General features: G+C 42.9%; 1 protein-coding gene across 1 annotated transcript; it reads left to right on the top strand.

Annotated features, from left to right (window-relative positions):
* Positions 1-4,409: 4,409 nt before the first annotated feature.
* Positions 4,410-21,546, top strand: GLB1L (galactosidase beta 1 like). Its single transcript, XM_075180996.1, has 16 exons — positions 4,410-4,680; positions 8,027-8,196; positions 8,335-8,485; positions 10,485-10,545; positions 10,903-10,997; positions 13,172-13,352; positions 13,904-13,962; positions 15,318-15,439; positions 15,543-15,583; positions 16,063-16,181; positions 17,392-17,466; positions 18,136-18,225; positions 18,318-18,431; positions 19,713-19,844; positions 19,932-20,156; positions 21,000-21,546. The coding sequence occupies exons 1-16, from the start codon at positions 4,630-4,632 to the stop codon at positions 21,201-21,203; spliced, it is 1,890 nt and encodes a 629-aa protein (XP_075037097.1). The 5' UTR covers positions 4,410-4,629; the 3' UTR covers positions 21,204-21,546.
* The last annotated feature ends 410 nt before the right edge of the window (positions 21,547-21,956 follow it).

Below are 21,956 nucleotides of genomic sequence, written 5' to 3'. Positions count from 1 at the left end.
AAGATACTGTATCCTGTGTATAATATTATATACTGCAGCACTTGCGGTGTTACTGATATACTGATGTAATATATATTCTATGTATACTACTATATAAAAAGCTAATTCCTTGGTGGTCATTGTACAATAAACTCCTTTTCCTTTTGGTCCAATGTACAACAGAGCCCAATCCCTGGTGGCCAGGGATTGGGCTCTGTTGTACATTGGGATTGGGCTCTGTTGTACACTGACCCACCTCAGGCTGAGGTGGGTCAGTGTACAACAGAGGCTATTATGTGGAGGCGGAATGCTCCAACCTTACCCCGAGGGAGCGCCATTTACCATAAACATCGTTATCTATTAGGGGTCACTGAAGAATCCCATTGATCTTCCCCTCCCATTTCGTCACATATATTGTTGTTTCCCCTCATTCAGAAAAACACATTGCTTTAGTTTTATCTACTGAGTTCACCATATTTTTTAAGGCAGCATAACCAAGCCCTCCCCCCCCCCTCATTTGAGCCCTGGCACCTGCTCCGTGCAGATTTTCCTGAAGCCCCCCCCATTTCTCTTACCCAGTCTTGACAACAGATAGGACTGAGCATGGTGGAACGAGATGTGTGTATGTGCAGACCATAGGAAGCCACAAGCATGGATGTTAAGTGGCCTCAAGCCCAGCTTTCATTGGGGCTGTATATCAGAAATGGAGGAGCCCCTCCAAATCTAAAGTAGGTTTCTGGGGGCATTTCCACACCTGGGGCAAACAACTCAAACTGGTCACCCTGCTCTATGTAGCTTGCCATAGTAGAACTGCTCTGTGATGATTACAGTTCTGTATAGTAAGCTTAGTACTTTTACAACTACTGGAGATCCTTAGGCTGCCTACCTATGCTCTATGGTATATAGAGCCCTGATCATTGCTGCTTACATGAATGTGTTTTTTATGTGTTCATGACTAGGTAAAATTGCCAGTTTCTTAAAAGTTAGTAACACTTTTCAAAGATATATATATTATGATACGGGCATCCTCTTGGTGATGCACATACGAGCAACTTCTTGCTGAAAACAGTTCTTTACTGTTCCATCACAATAACACAGCATACACTTTCCGTCAGGATGGCACTAGGCAACCTAAGCATGGCTTGTCCCAGCTTCCCTCTCTGGTCACCGGCCACTAACTGGCATAGGTCACAATGCCCAAGTGCACAATACAGTCTTTTATCCTCCACCCAAACACTGCAAACCATTCACAGACAACAAATCAATAACACCCATATGATGCACCTGTGAGTTTGTGTGTTATGGGAAAGACTGTGTGGGAATTAACCCTGTCTGCAGCCTGTACCTGTAAACCCTTGGGATCTCTCCTGTTCCTATGCAGGAGGTGTGTCAATATAGGCCTCTTTGTTACACATGTCTTACATCTGTATGCTTCTGAACCAGGGGAGGGCTGGCAAATTTTAGTCCAGGTGGCAAGATTCAACTCAGTAGCCTATTACGAACATTTTAAAGGGAAAAAAAATTGGAAGGGCCCAGTGACCCAGCCCAAGGTAGACCACTATAAGACCAGCCCTGCTCTGAGCCTAGGTGCACTGCTATACATGTGTGTAATCCTGTCTGCAGCCTTAATCTGCAGACTGTCAGCTGAATAGCTGGTTCCTCCTGATATATAGTGTTTTCTAGCCAGGCAACATGTGTCCTCTACTACATTCCATATAAGTCACCTTGTTACCTTCTTAATCGCTGCTCCACTTCCTGCTTTCACTTCCTGTCTTGCAACGTCTTTTTCTTACTTTTTGCTTTGATGTTTACGATAAGAATATGGTGCAGAAGTAACTAAGTAATGTCACTGAGCACAGTGCACACCACTAAGGGGGGGAAGGAAGCCGGTGCTGATTACCACTATGGCAAGAGGTGCCGGGAAGAGCCTCAGCTCTTATCAGTGCAGGGTTGGTACTTTTGAAGAAATAGGAATCCCACTCTTTTTTGGGATTTTTGCCCCAACCCCATGTTGACCAGGTTGGCAGTATTACAGGGGGGCACTACAGAGCGCAGCGGGGGGTAGTACTGCATACTCACCAACATTTTTTTATCTCCCCTCTTAGTAGGTGAGCTGTGCAAATCACGTCATTAAGCCTGCTCCCTGCTGCTCAGTGCTGCGATTTTCGGCTTAATATAGTGTGGGGTGGGGCCAGGATTACACAATTTCTCTGCGAAATGCGTCACTAAACCCCCATCCACTTCACTAGGGAAGTGGGCAGGACGCGGGAGGTTGCATTGCTCTCCCGGGAATCGGCGAGAACTCCTATAAATTTGTGAGTCTCCCTGACATTCCGTGACAGTAGGGAAATATATGGTACCATGATGTGAATTACGTTGTCCGGCCCTGTACCTGTCACGTCTATCATGGACATTGCTAAACCTTCTGAAGTACTAGGAAATCTCTCTTAGTGTGTCTCAGAAGTCCTGGACAGTTAGGAGGAGACTAGTCCTTCCATTCTTTCCATGGGATTTAATAACATCTTGTTAGCACATAGTTGCCTTCTCCTAAATTTTTGGGAGTTCTCCCGGACTCCCGAGAGAGCAGGCAAACATCCCGGATCCAGCTGTCCCCGTTGTTGTAGATGGTGGGGGGCAGGGTTAAACGTGCCATTTTGGCCCCGTCCTCTGCTGCGATTGGCTAAAATTGCCTAAGATTGACAGGGGCGGAGCCTAGTGGCGCACCACGGGTGGCCACGCCCCCCTCAACAGACAGCTACCTTAAAAAGTAGGTAAGTATGTGTTAGCAGAAGCACCATGAAATTGGTGGATGATTTGCAAATGTATGCAACTAAGACTTCTGCTATTACTACTTCTTAAGAGACAGGTTTTAAGTAGGGTCCTCTTTGCTGTCTGGTAGATGAGTGCAGTGGGATCCTGTTGTATGTGCTATTTGCAGGAAATTATATTCCACCAACAGGACCTCATTAGCCAATAGACTGACACTAGGCTGCAGTGAATTGGGGGGAGGGGGCATAATTGTTTTGGGGTGCAAAATTGTTACAGATAGAGGTATAAATGGAAATTAATTTTAAAATATTAGAGAACAGTTGTTTTCCAAAATAAAAATAAAACATGAAAGAAGAATATAGTAAGGATTTAATCTTGATGTATTCCCATTGTATAGGCTGAAGACAGTGAGTCATCCATTTGTCAGGCACTTGAGTATAAGCAAGAAGGAGAGACAAGGATGACCTTAGTATCCTAGAGAGGGTCATTGACCAAAGTGAAAAATAGTAGTGGTGGATCACATTTTATTTTGCCTATTTAAATGTCAGGTGCATAGTCTACTATGTCCGCTTCTCTCTTTTTGATGTTTGTCTGAGCAAAATCTTCCACAATGTTTTGTAAATTTGTGGTCTGTGCTAAAAAAAATATGCATGTTGTCACCTCCAGGTGCTGCCTACAACCACGTTTGAACCACAGCCTTAATTTAGTGCAACTTTTCCATTTTTCTCCTAAAACATTGCTTGTAGAGCCTCATATCTGTCTTACATGTCTCAAGAAAAAGTTACATCAGGGCAATCACTCTTTAATTTGTCCCATGTTGCATACTTGTATATTATTGGTAGATGTTCATACAAATTGCGCTTAGATGGTCCAAAACGTGTCCTATTATAATGAATGTTCAGTGTAAGGACACAAATGATGTGTAAAAGTGAGGCAATGATATTATGTGGATGAAAAGGACAGAAATGCCATCTTAAATGTTAAACTTTATAGCTTAAAATGTATTAAAATTTCATATTTGCCCCCAGGTGCAGAATTAGGCACATTACTGCAGCTTGTCTGCATTCTCTAATCAAATCCTCAGTCCCTCTGTGGCTCTCTAACCCATGCACTTGTCCATAACACATGCAGAAATGTGCAAAGTATAGGAGCTGCCTCACGCAAGACCAAAATAAACGGTTCCTGGTTTTCTGAGTCTTTAAATAACGCTTTGATACCATTCCCTGGACCTGCTGTCTAGGTACTATTAACGTGGCACAATAATGTGTAATCCAACTACTTATTTTCTGGAGTCAGTTCCCTGTCCCTGAACTGGTTTATCCCCTCGATTCTTCAGAACTAGTTTATATCTTGATCATTCTAACCACCCCCAGCGGCCTTAACTGTAGATATAGTCACAGTATGCAAGAATCCTGTAGCTGTGAACTAAACGGTTCATTGCACTCTGTGCTCTACACCCCCCCCCCCTCCCAACAAACCACAGGATGCTATGCTCTATTAATGTGCTATATATATATATATATATATATATATATATATATATTATCTCTGAGGTATCACAGCTACCAGTGATTACTACTTGTCATTTGTTTTGCTATAATTCTGTTTAATATCGTCCTATCTCAGCAGCCTGTGTTACCTGTTGCTGTTTAGTTAGCTCTGTCCCAGGAAGCCACAAGTGGAGACACATCTGTCTGACAGATCTCAGTGCCAGGTTTTAGGACCCAGTGGACTCCGGTAGTAGGAGCTGATCACATGACTGTGGTCTTGTGTTCTGGGCTAGAGTCGAGTTTCAGGAAAAGAATAATGACTATGAATGTATAGAGCGGCTGTGAGCCTGGGAGCTGGACAATTACAGGACACAACGACTGGCTGGCGAACATGGGACCAGTCATCCTCTGCCTGCTCTTGGTGAGCTCCCTCTGTCAACAGGTAAGTACCTGCACAGTGTTACAATTACTTGCAAGATGTTATAGTTACTCACACAATGTTACAATTACTCACACGATGTTACAATTACACAATGTTACAATTACACAATGTTACAATTACACAATGTTACAATTAGTAGTACTTGTCTTATTATGAATGAGAGTTAACAACCTAATTTGGTGAGCTGTAAGGAGGGGCAGGCGGGCACCAGCCCCCTGGGCCGGTCTCATAGCGGACTGCATTGGGCTGGGTCACTTGGCCACCTGCTTTTTTTTTTCCTTTAAAATAAATAAGATTTGCCAGCCCTCGACTGACTGTAACAAGAGCCAGATTAAGACCCCATGGAAAGATACCTCCCCCTATCCCCTTCATCTGTTAATGCCAAAATGCCCTTCCCATGGTATTCCCCGGCACCTTGTCGCTATGTCACTCTATTTACAGTACTTACCCTATTGCTTCCCCATAACTTTTTTTTTTTCACCATTTTCTTCCTCTTATTCAACATTATGACACATATATATATATATATATATATACACAGTCCTCCAGGCAGCTGGCCCTTAGCACACTCTTGCCCCCCTATATAAGCCTAAACATAGCACTCTGTACCTCACCTCCCACATCCAATCCAAAGACACAGCGTTATTCACAGTGAGTATGTTGGGTGGGAGGGAAATTACTTTCTGTGCAACTACAAGCTCCAACATACCAGACATGTTGGGGTTTGTAGTTCTACAACTACTGGAGGGCAACATGTTGAATAATACTGTCCTGCTTAATCTGACTACATTAAATCACACACCCATCAAGTGTTAGGAAAAAAACACTATCTACCCCTACTCTCTCTGTTAATCCTACGGTGCTGGGGTGTGATTCCTAGGCCCATGCCTGCTCACTGTGATTCACTCAGCCTGTCACATGAGCACAAAAAGAATGTCATAGGAGAGTGTACTGATTTAGCATGTTATAACAGAGAGTACTTCAGAGTATGACCGTGTATAGTCTATGTGTAAATTGTAGCCACTGACAGTGCTAGATTAGATTTATGCTCCTCTAAAAATCAGGACTGTCTCCTTTAGAATCAGGACAGATGACAAACTGTGCTGTACTCTACTACCTGCTCTTACAGTGTTGGAGATCTGCTGCTTCTGGTGTCTTAAGCTCTGTTGCTACTGGGCTATATCTTGCAATTGTGGGGTTTGGAAAAGAGATTGGGACTATTTACTATTTGGAAAGCCGAGCAATGAGTGAATACACTAGGCCTCCCTCTCCCCTACCAGCCACAACTTTACATTAATAGCACCCACATTTAATAATTATGCCTCCCTTTCCCCATTGAGCCCCGACGTTCACTTAATAGCACTCACATTTAACAAATAGACCTATTTCTCCCAATGATTGATGACATTCAATTACCATCCCCACATTTAATAGAGATTCCACATTACATTAAAAGCCCATACAATAGGTGGTCAGGGGACAAGTTGACTGCCAGCTAAGGCTGGAAGCAGAGGTGGGGGTGAGGGAATCCGGAATTGTCTAACGAGTGTTGTTTTCCAATAACTCTCGGACACTCATTGAGGATGGAGGAATAATCTTGTAGCCCCCTTCTCCAGTACATATCTTGGACAGACATCAAATATCTTAGGACTTTCAAGGGACTTAATATTTAATACTTGTCCTGGAAATATTCACAGAAACAGAACCAGCTACAAAAAGTGTCTCTTACAACATAGAAGGCACAACTGTATTAAAAGCTGATCATTTTATAATTAAAACTATATTTTTTGCAAAGAAAAAAACTAAATTTGTATCTACTAGGAAGAGATTCCACATAGATTAAACTCTTCAGCTGTGTTTCAGGGTTACAGAGAACATTGACAACTTAGTACACAGAATAACATTCTATGTTACCATACAGGTAATCTTACATTCTACTAGTTCAGTAATGTAATACCAGTGCCCTGGGATAATTGTTTACCTGGCTGTATGATAAGAAGGGTTAATTTACAGCAAAGTAAGAGAGTAATTATATATATCCTAAATTAGGGAAGTTTTTGTTTCTCTTCTCTAAAATCGTGTTGTGGACCCAACACCTGCACACAGTAAAAACAGTTATTATATAGGCCTATGACAGGGGCAAACGCAGGATTTATAGAGGGGGGTTTCCACACCACGCCGCCAGTGGGCGTAACCAGCATGTATGGGGGCGTGGCTATAATATTAGACAGTGCTTGGCTGCTCTCCAACTCTCCCTATCCCCATAATATACTAAGGCAATGCTGCGTGCACTACTGTTAGGTGCATGCAGCTCTCCCTTTTCATGCAGAGCTGTGTGAAGCGGGGACAGGGTCCAGCCACCTCAATTATACAGTGTGTGTGTGTGTGTGTGGGGGGGGGGGGGTTCCCAGGCACCAGGAAACCCCCCTCGGTTTGCCTATGTATGAATTCAGTAGGGACTAGTGACACTATGTAGGCTGGGCACACACTACAGAAAATTTCTCCCAAAGCGGCATCTCTACCGATTTTACCAACAACAGAAAACAAAAAAAAGTCCCGATCAGCATGCCGATTCATGTGTGCCCAAAATACACCATACTTTCCAACCGTTGAATAGTGAATTCCGGGAGATCCTGGGTAGGGGGCGTGGTGAGAGGGTGGAAGCGCATGGGTTGCGGTCAATTGCGTCATTTTGACCCCACCCCTGCGACAAACCGTCAAAATGATGCGATTCACTGCGAATCACATCATTTTGGCCAGTATATTGCTGTATGTGGGATACTTGTCTGCCCTGCTGGGTGTCTGGGAGACCTACCTGGATTTCGGGAGTCTCCCAGACATTCTGGGAGAGTTGGCAAGTATGCTATACACGTAATGCGAGATTTACCTTCAGATCTTTGCTCTTCATCTGTCATAAACCATCGGCTGAAAAGATTGTGACTCTGCAGGATTGGAACGAAATCGTTCTATTGTTGAGCAACATTTTTAGTCCAGTTTAAAAATCAAATGAAACGATACCAAGTGCTTTTGAGCGATAATTGTTCATCGTTGCAGTGTACACACTAATGCAATATCAGGCCTGACGGTCATTTATCGTTTGATTGGGGCCCGATAATTGGCTGAAAATTCTGTAGTATCTAACCCAGCCTTAGACACGATACACTTCTTCCTTGTGAACTGATACACTGAATAGTCTACAATCTGGCTTTGTGTGTAGCTGGAGTGGTTAATGTGTTATTGTCATGACGGAGACCAGTTAAAGGACTTCTGTGTTTTGCATCGGAGCATGGAAAAATGATCACCAATGTTAATCAATCCTTCAATAAAATATGTTTCTGCTCTACAGGCCTGGTCTAGCCCATCGTTCACTATTGACTTTGCCAGGAACTGTTTCCTAAAGGATGGGCAGTGTTTCCGTTACATTTCGGGCAGTATCCACTACTTCCGAATACCCGCCAGCGCCTGGAAGGACCGACTCCAGAAGATGTATATGACCGGGCTGAATGCTGTCCAGATGTAAGAGTCTTTCAAGTCAATCATTCTCTTCCGATGCCAATGAGATCCACCTCTCTTTCTCGTAAGGGTCAGTCTGTTGACCTCATTCATTGTTGCGTATTATATACAATGTGTTGATGTGTCAAATTTGCTCTTTAGATATGTGCCCTGGAATTTCCATGAAGCCCAGCCTGGGGTGTTCAACTTTAGGGAAGACCGTGATCTTGAGCACTTCCTGGACCTGACGATGGAACTTGGTCTTCTGGTCATCATGAGACCTGGACCCTACATCTGTGCAGAGTGGGACATGGTAAGAGACTGGGGAATGAATAGCAGTCATTTATTGAGTGAATTTAAGAAACTACTAGCAAATAAAACAAACAACAGTGGATTAAATCATATACTTCGCTTCAGTAGTGTAGTCAGTCAGCGGTCACAGTCCAGGGGGCCCCATTGTGGTTCAACACCTGAAATCTTTAGGGAGAGGTGGTCTGGTCACCGTCAATTCTTCTGGTCCCAAGGTGAGGCTGCTTCGTTCTTGTTAAACTCATTCTTATATATAAATTGTCTGGGCAGTGGCTCCCTGGACGCATGAACATATAAGGTAATAATATAAACGTACATATAGGATTCGCTCATCACCGCATACAAATGAATGGTTACATCATCCAAGCAGAAACAATAGCTTAGAGCAGCGGTTCCCAATGTGTGCGCCGTGCATCCCTGGGGTGCCGCGGCCATGGTCAGTGGTAAGCAAGGCGGGGGACTACTTGGTAATTATTTTGGCTTAGGGGTGCCTTGGAAAAAATGATTGAGACCCTAAGAGTGCCTGGAACTGAGAGAGTTTGGGATCCACTGGCTTAAAGTTTACATGGCATTAAAGGTACAAGATTATATAAAAACCAAAATATCTTAATCATCCTTACATGGGATATACTAAGAGCTCCTTTATACCGGAACATTGGCCTGGATGCCTTCAGCCAGAGGGTTCTGACATCATTATGAATGTTGTATGATGTCATCGGACCATGGGCCAGATCTGGAGGTCCAAAAATATGAACCTGCAAAGGAGATGTAAACCCAGTTCATAGCTTGGCCAGAGGGATAACGTAAAACTATATCTAGTAGATACATCCCCCTGTGCTAAACACTAGAAAATAATTTAAGGTGAGAATGCTGTTCTTGTCTTTCTCAGACACATCCATTTGTGCTCATTTACATACAATGTGTTCCTGGGAATTATTATTCTATATCTTTTTTTTTTTTCAACAAATTGTATTTTAGGAAACTGTTATGTGGTATACTACTGTGAATGCTGAGTTATTATAATCTTACTATTGTTGGGTATGATATTATGTAGTAAGATCTGTAATATATACTGGTCACCAGATTGGGATCTATATTGAATACTGGGCATCATCTGGGACTCTGCATTGTGTATAAATCTTCAGGTGAGACTCTAAATTGAAATTTGGAGCCACATTACTGAAATTAGTTCCAGAGGAGAATCGGGTCCCTTCTCCTTCCTTTACTTCCCTGCTGCACAGATTCACTGTAATGTCCTTTATGGCATCAGCTAGACATTTGTATTGGGAGTTATTGGTGGGAGGCCAATTGAAGAATAATATGAAACATATATTTGGTTGAATATTAGAAAATTATCTTGCGGATTATTATTAAAGCTCCCAAGAGAACCTCATTTCATGTTGGGCACAAACCCAGCTAAATGATACATATTTGCGTCTGGTCCATACACGTTGTGATACAAGAGATGCGTATTCATTATTTATTTTTTTTTGCAAGCGGGGAATCACTGGCTGCTTTTTGCATTAAGCCACTTTCTTTTAACACTGTTACTGAGTGTTGGACACGTCCCCTTCCAACTCTAAATAGGTCCACACATTTTCCATTTCCCCTTCCGCTGCAGTGCTACATGGATTTGCTAAAGAGCAAAATTGCACCTTCAATCTGGAATTACTCCTATCCCCTGAATGAGGCCACAAATATGCATGCTCAGAATAGTAACTATTTAGCAGTATGATATAAAGCGTGAGAGCAGGGGGTAAATGTATCAAGCTGAGAGTATCCGGCGGGTTTGAAAAGTGGAGATGTTGCCACAAAATGATAACTAGAAATCTGGTTGGTTGCTATAGGCAACATCTCCACTTTTCAAACCCACCAGAAACTCGCTGCTTGATACATTTACCCCCCAGGATTAGTTTGGTGAACATGTCGTATTTGGTAATTTCACAGTTCCGTTGATTATACCAGCGCTAACAAGCGTACTATCATCTTGGTATTTGTGTTAGGGGGGACTCCCAGCCTGGCTGCTGAATAAGAAGGATATATCTCTGCGTTCCTCGGACCCAGGTAAGCGACAGTACAATAAAGGTATTTTACAAAAGTGCAGAACCACAGTGAAATTGCTGCTTTCTGACGTCCTGTGCCTACTTTACGCAAATGGCGCTTCTTTACGAGTATGTAATCCCAAGGCAACCGAAATCAACCGATTTCCTGATTGTATAAATACTTGGCTTTAAAGCAGCAGAAACTAGAAAGATAAAGTAGCATATTTACTAGATGCTGAAGGAGATCATGTACAAACTAATACATTAAAGTCATCTGAAGGTGCAAAAAACATGTCAGTTTTTTTGGATGTTCAGAAGTTTTCGTTCCTTTTTTATTTACTGAAACATTTGTCTCATTCATTGTTGACTCTGATTCCAGATTACCTGAATGCCGTGGACTCCTGGATGTCCGTCCTGCTCCCCAAACTGCGCTCACGCCTGTACAGCAATGGAGGAAATATAATCAGCGTCCAGGTTCTGCGACTCTCCCTCTGTATCTGTCCCTTCTTCCTGACACTTTTACTTGCAGCTATGTGTCTCTGATGCTTGGCACTTTGTAGCAATCGAAACTGAACGTTTCCCTCTGCAGTATTATATGAACATTGCTCTGTAACGCCGGACAGTGGGGAAAACAGGGACATACATAAAACAGGGACATACAAGGTAGACACATAAATGCTGTTGTGAAACCAAAGAGTGATGAGAGAGCTGACATTCTAATTGGAAGAGGGCACAGCTGGATCAAGAGGAGCGAGTGTGGCTCAGAGTGGAGATTGGAACGGTGTGAGTAGTATTGTCGGAAGTAGAGGTGGGTTTTCAGAGAGCATTTAAATATTGAGGGCTGTGGGAGAGTCTGATTAGTTGTGGTAGGGAAGTGGGGAACAGCACGGAGACGTCTTGTAGACAGGAGTGAGAGGTGGTTATCAGAGGTGATGCACAGGTCAGGTGTAGAACGAAGAGGACACAATAGACTGTATTTACAGACGCATTTTGGGTTCTATGACGAAGTGTTGTTAAGGGCTTTGTAGGTGAGGGTGAATAAATTTGAATTGGATTCTGGAGGACACAGGGAGCCAGTGTAGGGATTTGTAGAGGATTTGGAACGTTGAGAGAGGAAGATCAGTCTTGCGTCAGCTTTTAGGACAGATTGAAGCAGGGATAGATGAGTGAGGTGAGTGCCAGATAGCAGGAAGTTGCAGTTATCGAGGCGGGAGATGATGAAAGAATGGATAAAGGTTCTGATTGCATCTTGAGTAAGAAAAGGGCATATTCTAGCGATATTTAGAAGGTGTAGACAACACGACTCACAGAAAGGTTCTATGTGAGGTTTAAAGAGAGCGGCATCACGTTTGGTTTGGGAGGCTTAGTAAATTGTTGTGTTTGGGAGGGTGAGGGTACATAGTGACTCTGGGAGAGAGGAAGGTGATGAGTTCTGTTTTGGACATGTTAAGCTTTAGGTGGTGTTGTGACATACATGTGGAGATAGCAGAGAGACAGTTGGTCTTGCACGATAGAGGAGAAGTCGGGGGAGGAGAGGTATATTTGGGTATTGTCATCGTAGAGGTGGGAAAAACACCGGGCCTAGAACAGAGCCTTGTGGGGACCTCAACACACAGTGAGAGTGGGGGGGAGGATGTACCGGAGGCAGACATAATGAAGGAATGGTTTAATAAATAGGAAGTGATCCAGGAAACAGCTGTTGGATAGGCCAGTAGAGTGAAGGAGAAGAGAGTGATCAACAGAACAAGAAGCGGCAGAGGGGTCCAGGATGATGAGAATGGAGAAGTGACCTTAAAACGTTGCTGTTAGTTGATCATTGATCAATAGTCTCCGTGGAATGTTGGGCGCAGAAGCCTGATTGCAGAATCGAGAAGGGAGCGACGCTCAAGTAGTTTGGAGGCAAAGGGGAGGAGGGAGAGGCTGGTTCAATAGATGTTTTTTTTAGGATCGGTGAGATGTTTTAAGGAGACTGGGAATGTGCCAGAGGTGAGAGACAGTCAGAGGAGGTGAGATAGAGTTAGGCATGCAGCGGGCGATTGGGAAGTTGGGAGAGAATAGCGCTGAGGGGGCAGGTTGTAGGGTGACATGATGAGATGAGTGCAAAGTCTTTGTTCTAGGTTACCAGGGAGAATGACGTTAGGATGGATTCGGAGGTATAGGAGAAAGTGCGGGGTCTGGCATGAGGAGGAACTTTGTCGAATGGTATTGATTTTGTCTTTTAAGTAAGTGGTAACATCATGAATTGGCAAATAGGCATTGGAGGTTTGAAGATTGGGTGGATATTACAGAGGTGGAGGAGGTTTGCTTGTCAATGTGTTGTAATACGAATGGGGGAAATTCTATGTTTTTAACATAAACCTAAAACAAATACGCTCACGCGTTTCTCCACCTGCTTCCATGGTTTCATCTGAGGCAAATGAATTGGAAATCCTTTGTAGGGTAGTATTTAAATCACGTGGCGCTGACCAGAATACAACATAAACACCTGCTGTATTATCCCATATTTTAAACCTATATTAAAAACATAAATGCTATTAGTTTTCTTCATTTAGAAAAAAAACCAATGAATGAAGTGAATGCATACTATCCACATCACTACCATTCCCTGAACATGGACCCCCAGGACTCATGACTGTTTTGCCCTTCAGGTGGAGAATGAATATGGCAGCTTCCACGCCTGCGATTACAGTTATATGCGTCACCTTAACGCCTTGTTCCGCCTGTACCTGGGGGACGATGTTGTGCTTTTCACCACGGATGGCAACGCAGATTACTTTCTGAAATGTGGGACCCTACAGGATCTCTACACTACTGTCGACTTTGGCCCAGGTCAGCAATAGATACAGAACATTTGTTGTATTAACATCATCCTTGTAACTACTATAGTTACTAATTATCCATAAGATTCAGAGATATAGATTTTAAATATTAATCTCTGGATATTTTTGTCCCTGATAAAGTTACCAGTGCAGCGTTCTACTTCCCTTCTTCCATATGCTGAATGTAATTCTTAGTATCTTTTCTTAATTGGTATTTAATAGCAGTTGCCTAGTACCACATCCATTTTGGTATATGTTTGGTATCATTCTCAGTATCTTTTTTTTTTTTATTATTATTATTATTTTGGATGTATGTACAGCCGCATAGTGCTACTTCCCTTGGTCTACATGTTAGATGTGTCTGTCTGTTGTCTGAATGCTCTGTGAGCCCAGAAGATTTAAAATACAATCAAGTTTCCTCTTTCCTTTGTTGGAGGAGTAATGGGCTATGTCCTAGTCATGCAAATTAGAACCACAAGTTCTAGACAACTTGTAAAGGAAACTTTAGTTATTCTGTGAGATTGTAATGTAATAACACCTTCCTTTTTTATTTCGTTTCAGTGGCCAATGCAACTAAAGCCTTTGAAGCTATGCGGAGATACCAACCCAGGGGCCCTCTGGTACTGTAATTATTGCCAATTCACTGTCCTATTATACAATGTTATTACTGACTACTGTTCAGTGGTGATCAGGATCCCATAGTACTGTAGTATTTTGTGTTATGACCTCTCTTTGTTTCTCAGATACATTTCTAAAAATGCACCCGTGGGCCATCAAAGTTTATTTTTGATACAAAAGGCAAAAACTACCTAATGCTCCCCCTTAATCCACCTATATATGCTCAAGAGTTAGGGCAGCACTTCTGCCTCACAGCACTGGGGTCATGAGTTCAATTCCCGACCATAGCCTTATCTGTGTGGAGTTTGTATGTTCTCCGTGTGTTTGCGTGGGTTTCCTCCGGGTGCTCCGGTTTCTTCCCACACTCCAAAACCATACTGGTAGATTAATTGGCTCCTGACAAAATTAACACTAGTCTGTGTTTGTGTGTTAGAGAATTGATCCAATGTGGCAGGGACTGATGTGAACGCCAAATATTCTCTGTACAGCGCTGCGGAATTGTTAGCGCTATATAAATAAACGATGATGATGACCACACTCACCTGTGGCATGATAGGGGTGTTTCCACATTCCATCACTTTCAAACTAAATACAAATTGAAAACAAATTTTCATGATTTGTTTAAAGGAAACTTTATTATAGTTGACATATTTTTTTTTTAGAAGTTAAATATAACCCCTATCCTGTTCTTAAACATTGTTAGTTATATACAGTCTGTAGTATACAGCACACTCCTCCCCTGCAGTTCCCGCCATCATCCTTTCTCTATGACTTGAGGTGTAAGGCACGCAGCAATATACTGTCCGTCAAACATTGTGCACATTTCAGTCTCAGACTTGCAAGGTTAACGCTATCTCTCAACCTTCCATACTTGCAGGGTCTTTCCACATTCTGGTGACTTCAACTTATTGGTGTGTAGAAATCCTCTTGCAACTTTTACGAAACACGTGGCCATTTCTGTCTGATTTCCTTCTGTGCTTTTCAGCCATGCAGCTATACCATCAGGTGGAGTTATTGATTTCCATCGGCCTTGGACACGACGCAAAGCTGCTGTCTCTGGATATAACCGTACCCAGTGCAGAGAGCACAGCGGAGCTGCGTCATATTCAAGGGCAGCAAGAATCAACGGCACAAAAGGAAGCTGGATATAATAAAAATCAAAGTATTTAGTAAAAGTTGCAAGAATGGATATACGGGTCAATAAGTTAAAGTCATCTGAGGTAGGCGGCCCCTATAAATCCAGAGATACCCTCAGGAGCTTTATGGCTGTGCTACATCCTCCTCATGCAACGGTGAATGTTGTTATTTCCCACCGTAGTGTCTGTAAGTCACTCTCTCGTCTGTCCATCCGCTGCAGGTGAACTCTGAGTACTACACGGGGTGGCTGGATTACTGGGGAGTGAAGCATTCTCAGAGTTCAGCGTTACAAGTCAGCCTGGGCCTGCAGAACATCTTGGAGACCGGAGCCAGCGTGAACATGTGAGCACGTAGCACTGATGCAGGAATGGGACTAGATATAAGGGGATCCTATTGGTCTCTGGTGTCACCTGTTCACCATACTCTCCATTGTGTCCACTTCCAGGTACATGTTTGAGGGAGGCACCAACTTTGGCTACTGGAATGGTAAGGACACTTTCTGTCTCTGTGATGGGAATTTCTTGCATGACTTTTAGTTGTTGACTATAACTCTCTCACCTCTGACGCTAAAATACGAGTTTATTTAATATAAATGTATAGAAACCTTCTTGTAGGCTACAGTTCGTGTTCCAAAGCAGCAAATAGGATGTTTGACGCTGTGATTTATAGTTGTGCATAACTGAGATTATTATTTTTATCACCCTATATTATCGTCATATTACGCAGATATAAAAACAAGATCATTATTCTAATGTCTGATTTTCTTTTTCCATACTGATAAGAGAGATGTGAGAAGTACTAGTACAATCAATGATCGGCCACTAGCCAACAGACAACCAACTCCCGTTGACCACTGGCAGCTCATTGGCTAAACCTTGTCCATTTTATGGACAGCGATAGGACCGTGTATTACTGAGAAGATTCTGCTACAATCAGACACATTGTCGCCCTCTTTCTGTCCCCAGGAGCAGACTTCTCGAAAATATACCAGCCAATTACCACCAGCTATGATTATGACGCTCCTCTTACAGAGGCCGGGGACCCCACAGATAAATTACTAGCCATTCGTGCGGTGATTAGCAAGGTGAATGCAAATGTAACGCAGTACTGTCTGAGTTCTATGATCCTTCCATATGATGATGATGATGATTGCTTACATACAACTGTTTAATTTGCACTTGAACAAGCTTGGTCAGCCTGTGGCTCTCCAGATGTTGTGAAACTACAAGTCCCAGCATGACCTGGAGGCTATGGGCTGGCTACCTGCTGCCAGAGCATGCTGGGGCTTGTAGTTTCACAACACCAGGAGAGCCGCAGGTTGGCCAGACCTGCGCTAGAACTATGAAAACTTATTGCTGAGAGATACTATAGATATTTATTAATAAATAATCTCCATTGAGTTGTTTTTCTACAAACACGGTGCAGGTCAATGTAAATTAAGTTAAGCATCTAATGAAGAAATAATTGGGAATATTGACGAAAACTGGCGCACAAAAAAGGTTGTGTAACAGCAGCCAATCAGATTCTCACTGTTATTGTTCTTGTACAGTTTAGAAAATGAAAGGAAATATCTTACAACTATGAGTTAGCTGTGCGCCAGTTTTCATACATATCCCCCATTGTGTCACAGTGGTCCCTGGGAACTTCTATACTGACTAACTACACAGTATATTCTGTATATAAAATGCAGTATTAAATATGATGATTTAAAGTGCAAAAAATGAATCATATTCAGCAAATATACTATAATGGGGGTAGTTTTTTGCACCAAGCTCATCCTAGAACATACTTGCATACACCCACAAGCCGCAAAGTGTCCTGGAAATTATATTTTAAATATTACCAACATGTGTTTATGATGAACTGAATCATGTAGTATAAGTGAATTCCTTCTGTGACATCTCATTTAATGCTGCTACTTGGGATTAGCTTAATTGAATGATACGTTAATCATGGATTCTCTGTTAGAGAATATTATTATTATTTATTATCTGTTATGTATAAACTGCCAACATATTACATATACAACCTGAAACAGAAGGTAATGATGATTCTGCCCAAATGATCTTACACTCTAAGAGTCGTGGGGGCCACGTATTACGGATCATAATGGAATATAGCCAGAAAGAATGCTGGATACAATAATAATTCTGTTTATGTTCTACTCTCATTTCATTCATTCCCAGTGCAGTTATAAGATGACGAAACCCGAGTGCATGAAGCAGAACACACCTTGGCTCTATTACATATAACTTACATTGTTTAACATTCCTATTATTTTATTTATTTTACAGTTCCAGACGGTGCCATCCGGGCCCATCCCTCCCCCCACTCCAAAATTTTACTATGGTTTAATCTCTCTGCAAAAAGTGAGTATCTGCTCTGTCATAAAATGATGGGTAACCCAATACACATCAGTGACTGCATGGTACGGCCCTCTAAACCTCAAAAGGGCCGCACAGTACCCTTAAGTGACAAGTTAAAACAATACATTTTAATCAAAGAAAGAGACCCCTATCTGTAATAACATAGCGGGGATTTTATACAAGTGTTACAAGCTGTAGCAACCACATCTGACAATAAAGTAGGAAGGAGCACAGTGGCCTAGTGGTTAGCACTTCTGCCTCACAGCACTGTGGTCATGCGTTCGATTCCCGACCATGACCTTATCTGTGAGGAGTTTGTATGTTCTCCCTGTGTTTGCGTGGGTTTCCTCCGGGTGCTCCGATTTTCTCCCACACTCCAAAAACATACTGGTAGGTTAATTGGCTGCTATCAAAATTGACCCGTGTGTGTGTGTGTGTGTGTGTGTGTGTGTGTGTGTGTGTATATTAGGGAATTTAGACTGTAAGCTCCATTAGGGCAGGGACTGATGTGAATGAGTCCTCTGTACAGCGCTGCGGAATTAGTGGCGCCATATAAATAACTGATGATGAAGGAGATGGGGGCCACAGGGGAAGGCTCAGAGGGCCGGCTGCGGCCCTAGGGTAGCGCGTCAGTTAGTTACAACATCGCGTCACACGTCGTCTCTTCCTCAGGTTGGGGCTCTCGTGGATCAATTGGATTTTTTGGCAGCCGGTGCCCCTTATGTGACGGACTACCCCATCACCTTTGAGGATGCTAAACAGGTAATATCTGGCCTTGTGCTGTATAGATAATGACAATACAGTTCTTTGGTGCTAGTTTAACACAACTCGTTGGTCTTATTGTTTCCTCTTAGTATTTTGGATTCATGCTGTACCGGACCCACCTGCCCTTGAACGTCCCCTTATACACTCCACTTTCATCACAAGCAAATGGTGTCCATGACCGGGGCTATGTTTCAGTTAATGGGGTAAGGAATATTCACTGCGCTGTTTACAGGGGCAGATATATTGAATCAAAAAGCCCTTGGGAAGGACGATGATTAATTATTTTTGGTATCCATCTGGCACCAGCTGTTCCTTAGACGTGAGACTCTGGGACATGACTTTCTTTTATTGGCTTGTACATGCTCTCTTGCAGCTTTTTAGTAAATACCTAATTTTTTTTTTTTTTTTTTTAATAAACATATCTAACTCCCTTCTGTGTCTTTTAGTTATGTCTGTGTATCATCAGGCACAGATGTTTCTTTCTATTGGGATATGATATGTCTCTGTGCTCTTTATATTGAATGCAGTTGTACTTTGGAGGGTAGCTCCTCGTGTCCATTGAAACAGAAATGAAAACTTTACCTGATGGTATAATGGCAAGATTAAAAAGCACAGAGGGCTGGATGAAAAACAAAGCAATGTATTTAGTATGTGTTGCAGGAGGGCACATACGAGTGGGCACATTTAAGATATCTGAAGGTGGATAACCCCTTTAAGATCTAATTGTTTTTTTTATTTTCTTTTACATTTGGAGCATCATTGTAGAAGTAATTGGATGTTTTTAAACCTTTGCAAAACTGTTAGACCTGCTCCCGTGGCCTGCTTCCACATCTGGGGCCTCACACATCTGGGGCCTCATTTAGAGTTGGGCATATATCAATTTTTGTGGCGTAAATATACACATTTCCCTACTGCTTAAACATTCTAAAAACGCGTCTGTATCTAGATTTGTGCGCATCCTAGATTTACTGCCCATTACGCCTAGAGAGGAAGAAAGGATGCAGACAAGCGTTGGTTAAATACAGTGAGGATGAGTCTACGAAAGTGTAGCACGCCCCCTGTAGGTGAGACTAGGACACAATCCCAGATACGCTTTTTAGGAGGCCCATCTCTTGCGGGTACCGGATGGCTGCAGCAGATACACAATCATAATGATGTCACCAGCAGTGCTATATAGCTGCTTCTGATTGGCTGATCGCATATCAACACCTCCAGCGTCTCTACGCGCAGAAATGCTGCTGTTTTTGAGTTGGACATATATACGTAATGCTTTTATAAAAACTTTTGTAACATTTTTTACGCATATTTTCAGAGCGCAAAATGCAGCCAACTCGGGAAGCCCTAGGTTGTGAGTAAAGAAAGAAATCTTTTTCAGACATCAACAATATCAATTTGTTGGAGCATTTTTTCCCATTACTGTAGTGTGCGATATTGAGAATCTCTATACGCTTGTAACGACCCTGCACTCACTTTCGTTTGTACAGAGCTTTTACGGTGTGCTGGAGAGAGACGTTGCGAAGGCCGTTAAAGTGACGGGGAAAGCGGGAGACTGGGTGGATGTTCTGGTGGAAAACATGGGGAGAATCAACTATGGAGGAGATCTCAAAGACTTTAAGGTAAAGACAGGGACAGGATGAAGGGGGCTGCTATTAACTGTGCTGTGTGTGGGTGTAGAAACGTTAATACTTTGCCTCTTCTCTTAGGGTTTGGTGGGTAACCTGACGCTGGGGACGAACACCCTCAAAGATTGGCTCGTTTACCCGCTCAATATAGATGGACCCATCGCAGGAGGCTGGCCGCACATTCTAGGTAACAATCTATTGAGGAATCCCCGGACTGAGAACACGGGAGGTCCGGTCTTCTACCGCGGGACCTTTAAAGTCATCGACGTTGGAGACACGTTCCTGAAGCTGCCTCAGTGGAGTAAGGTAACGATCACAGGAGCTTCTGCTCAAGAGCTCTTCTCATTAGCAAGTACCTACTGTATCTTATGGGTAGCATAGTGGCCTAGTGGTTAGCACTTCTGCCTTACAGCACTGGGGTCCTGAGTTCAATTCCCGACCATGGTGGAGTTTGTATGTTCTCCCCGTGTTTGCGTGGGTTTCCTCCGGGTGCTCCAGTTTCCTCCCACACTCCAAAAACATACTGGTAGGTTAATTGGCTGCTAACAAATTGATCCTAGTCTGTGTGTCTGTATATTAGGGAATTTAGACTGTAAGCTCCAATGGGACAGGGACTGATGTGAGTGAGTTCTCTGTACAGCGCTGCGGAATTAGTGGCGCTATATAAATAAATGGTGATGATGATGATCTGAGAACAATTGTTTGGCAGTGAGTCTCAAAATTTGACAAGAGAAATATATCAAAACGTTTTTAGAAAACTTTTTTTATAATGAAATGATTTTCAAAATTTCAGTGAATGTTAAAAACGTTTTATTTTAACTTCATAAATGATGTGGTCCATGTAGCAAGGTAAATATGGAGGAAAAAAGTGGCACATTCCCTCTTTCCTCCACATCCGCTGGGGGCGTCTGGGGAGGAGTCAGGGTGGGCACACGTTAATGAGATTCTTTTCCCTCCTCCCTGCGCTGAAACCCTCCGGCACCTCTGCTCCGTTTTGAAGCAGAGCTGCGTTACATGTAGTACGTGTGGCGCTGCTCTGTGCCACAAACGGATCACTGTGTGACTTGTTGGCGTGCACTTTACATTCATTTTATCCTATTCCATAAACCTTGTGTTGCATGTCCTCATACATGATTTGTTCTTCTTCAGGGACAGGTATGGATAAACGGCTTCAACATTGGACGGTACTGGCCTGCGCGAGGGCCACAGGTGACCCTCTATGTGCCAAGCAGCATCCTTAGCTCTTCAGAAATGAACAATATCACTGTGCTGGAACTGGAGAACGCCCCTGAGCTGCCTACAGCCCTGTTCCTGGATAGACCAATACTGAACGGGACTTTACGGGGGAAATGAGCGCCTAGCTCGGTGCAGGAGACGACGATCGAGCCATAGCAACTATCGCCAGAACTTAGGGATACATAGAGGTTATACAAGCCTCCTGCACAGTCACCTTCACCATTTTACTCTTAAGAGTCGGACAGCCAAGCTCAGAAGGAAAAACACTCTACAGGTGAGCATCCGGCTGCACCATAACAGCTGTAATTCTGCCAGATCAGCACCAGACTGAAGTCTCTTGGCCGGGATCACCAAGTGACCGGTACCGTTTAGCCTTTGGGTACGAGTGCCAAGACTGTTACTTGTAAATCACAGGAACTAAATATGTGAATCATAAAATACAGCCAATCTCTGGAGTCTATGCTTGGTCCAGTTTGTTTGTTTTTTTTTGAAGGTAACAACCAATTCCTGTTTTCAGAGGCCACATATGTCATTGCACCTGATTTATTACCAATCATCTGCTAGTTCAATCAATAAGGGATGTGTTCATATAATATACACAAAGTATTAACCGTGAATTATTACAATGTTACACTTGATTTAAACCTATTTATCTGTGAAGCTGAAGCAAGATTGAAGTTTATGTCGCTGTTGAACAATAGCTACTTTTCCAACAAAAGAAATTCGATGGATCTACTATATAGGTGACTTTAAAGAGGTTGTACCCTACCAATCCTGCTGCCGTCTATAGAACTGAATGCCCCCCTTCCAGGCTTGGCTAACCTGTGGCACTCCAGGTGTTGTTAAACTACAAGCCCCAGCATGCTTTGC

The sequence above is a fragment of the Mixophyes fleayi genome, chromosome 7 (genome assembly GCF_038048845.1).
Source record: "Mixophyes fleayi isolate aMixFle1 chromosome 7, aMixFle1.hap1, whole genome shotgun sequence".
Classification (NCBI taxonomy): Eukaryota; Metazoa; Chordata; class Amphibia; order Anura; family Limnodynastidae; genus Mixophyes; species Mixophyes fleayi.
Note: the sequence above shows the minus strand (reverse complement) of the source record. Positions and strands in the feature narration are given on the sequence as shown.

What these genes read in the sequence shown, in the direction of transcription:
- GLB1L (XM_075180996.1), top strand. Translation starts at nt 4,630, where the DNA reads ATGGGACCAGTCATCCTCTGCCTGCTCTTGGTGAGCTCCCTCTGTCAA. An exon ending in TCTGTGCAGAGTGGGACATG is followed by an intron (nt 8,486 to 10,484) that starts GTAAGAGACTGG and finishes TATTTGTGTTAG; the next exon opens with GGGGGACTCCCAGCCTGGCT. An exon ending in GAAATATAATCAGCGTCCAG is followed by an intron (nt 10,998 to 13,171) that starts GTTCTGCGACTC and finishes TTTGCCCTTCAG; the next exon opens with GTGGAGAATGAATATGGCAG.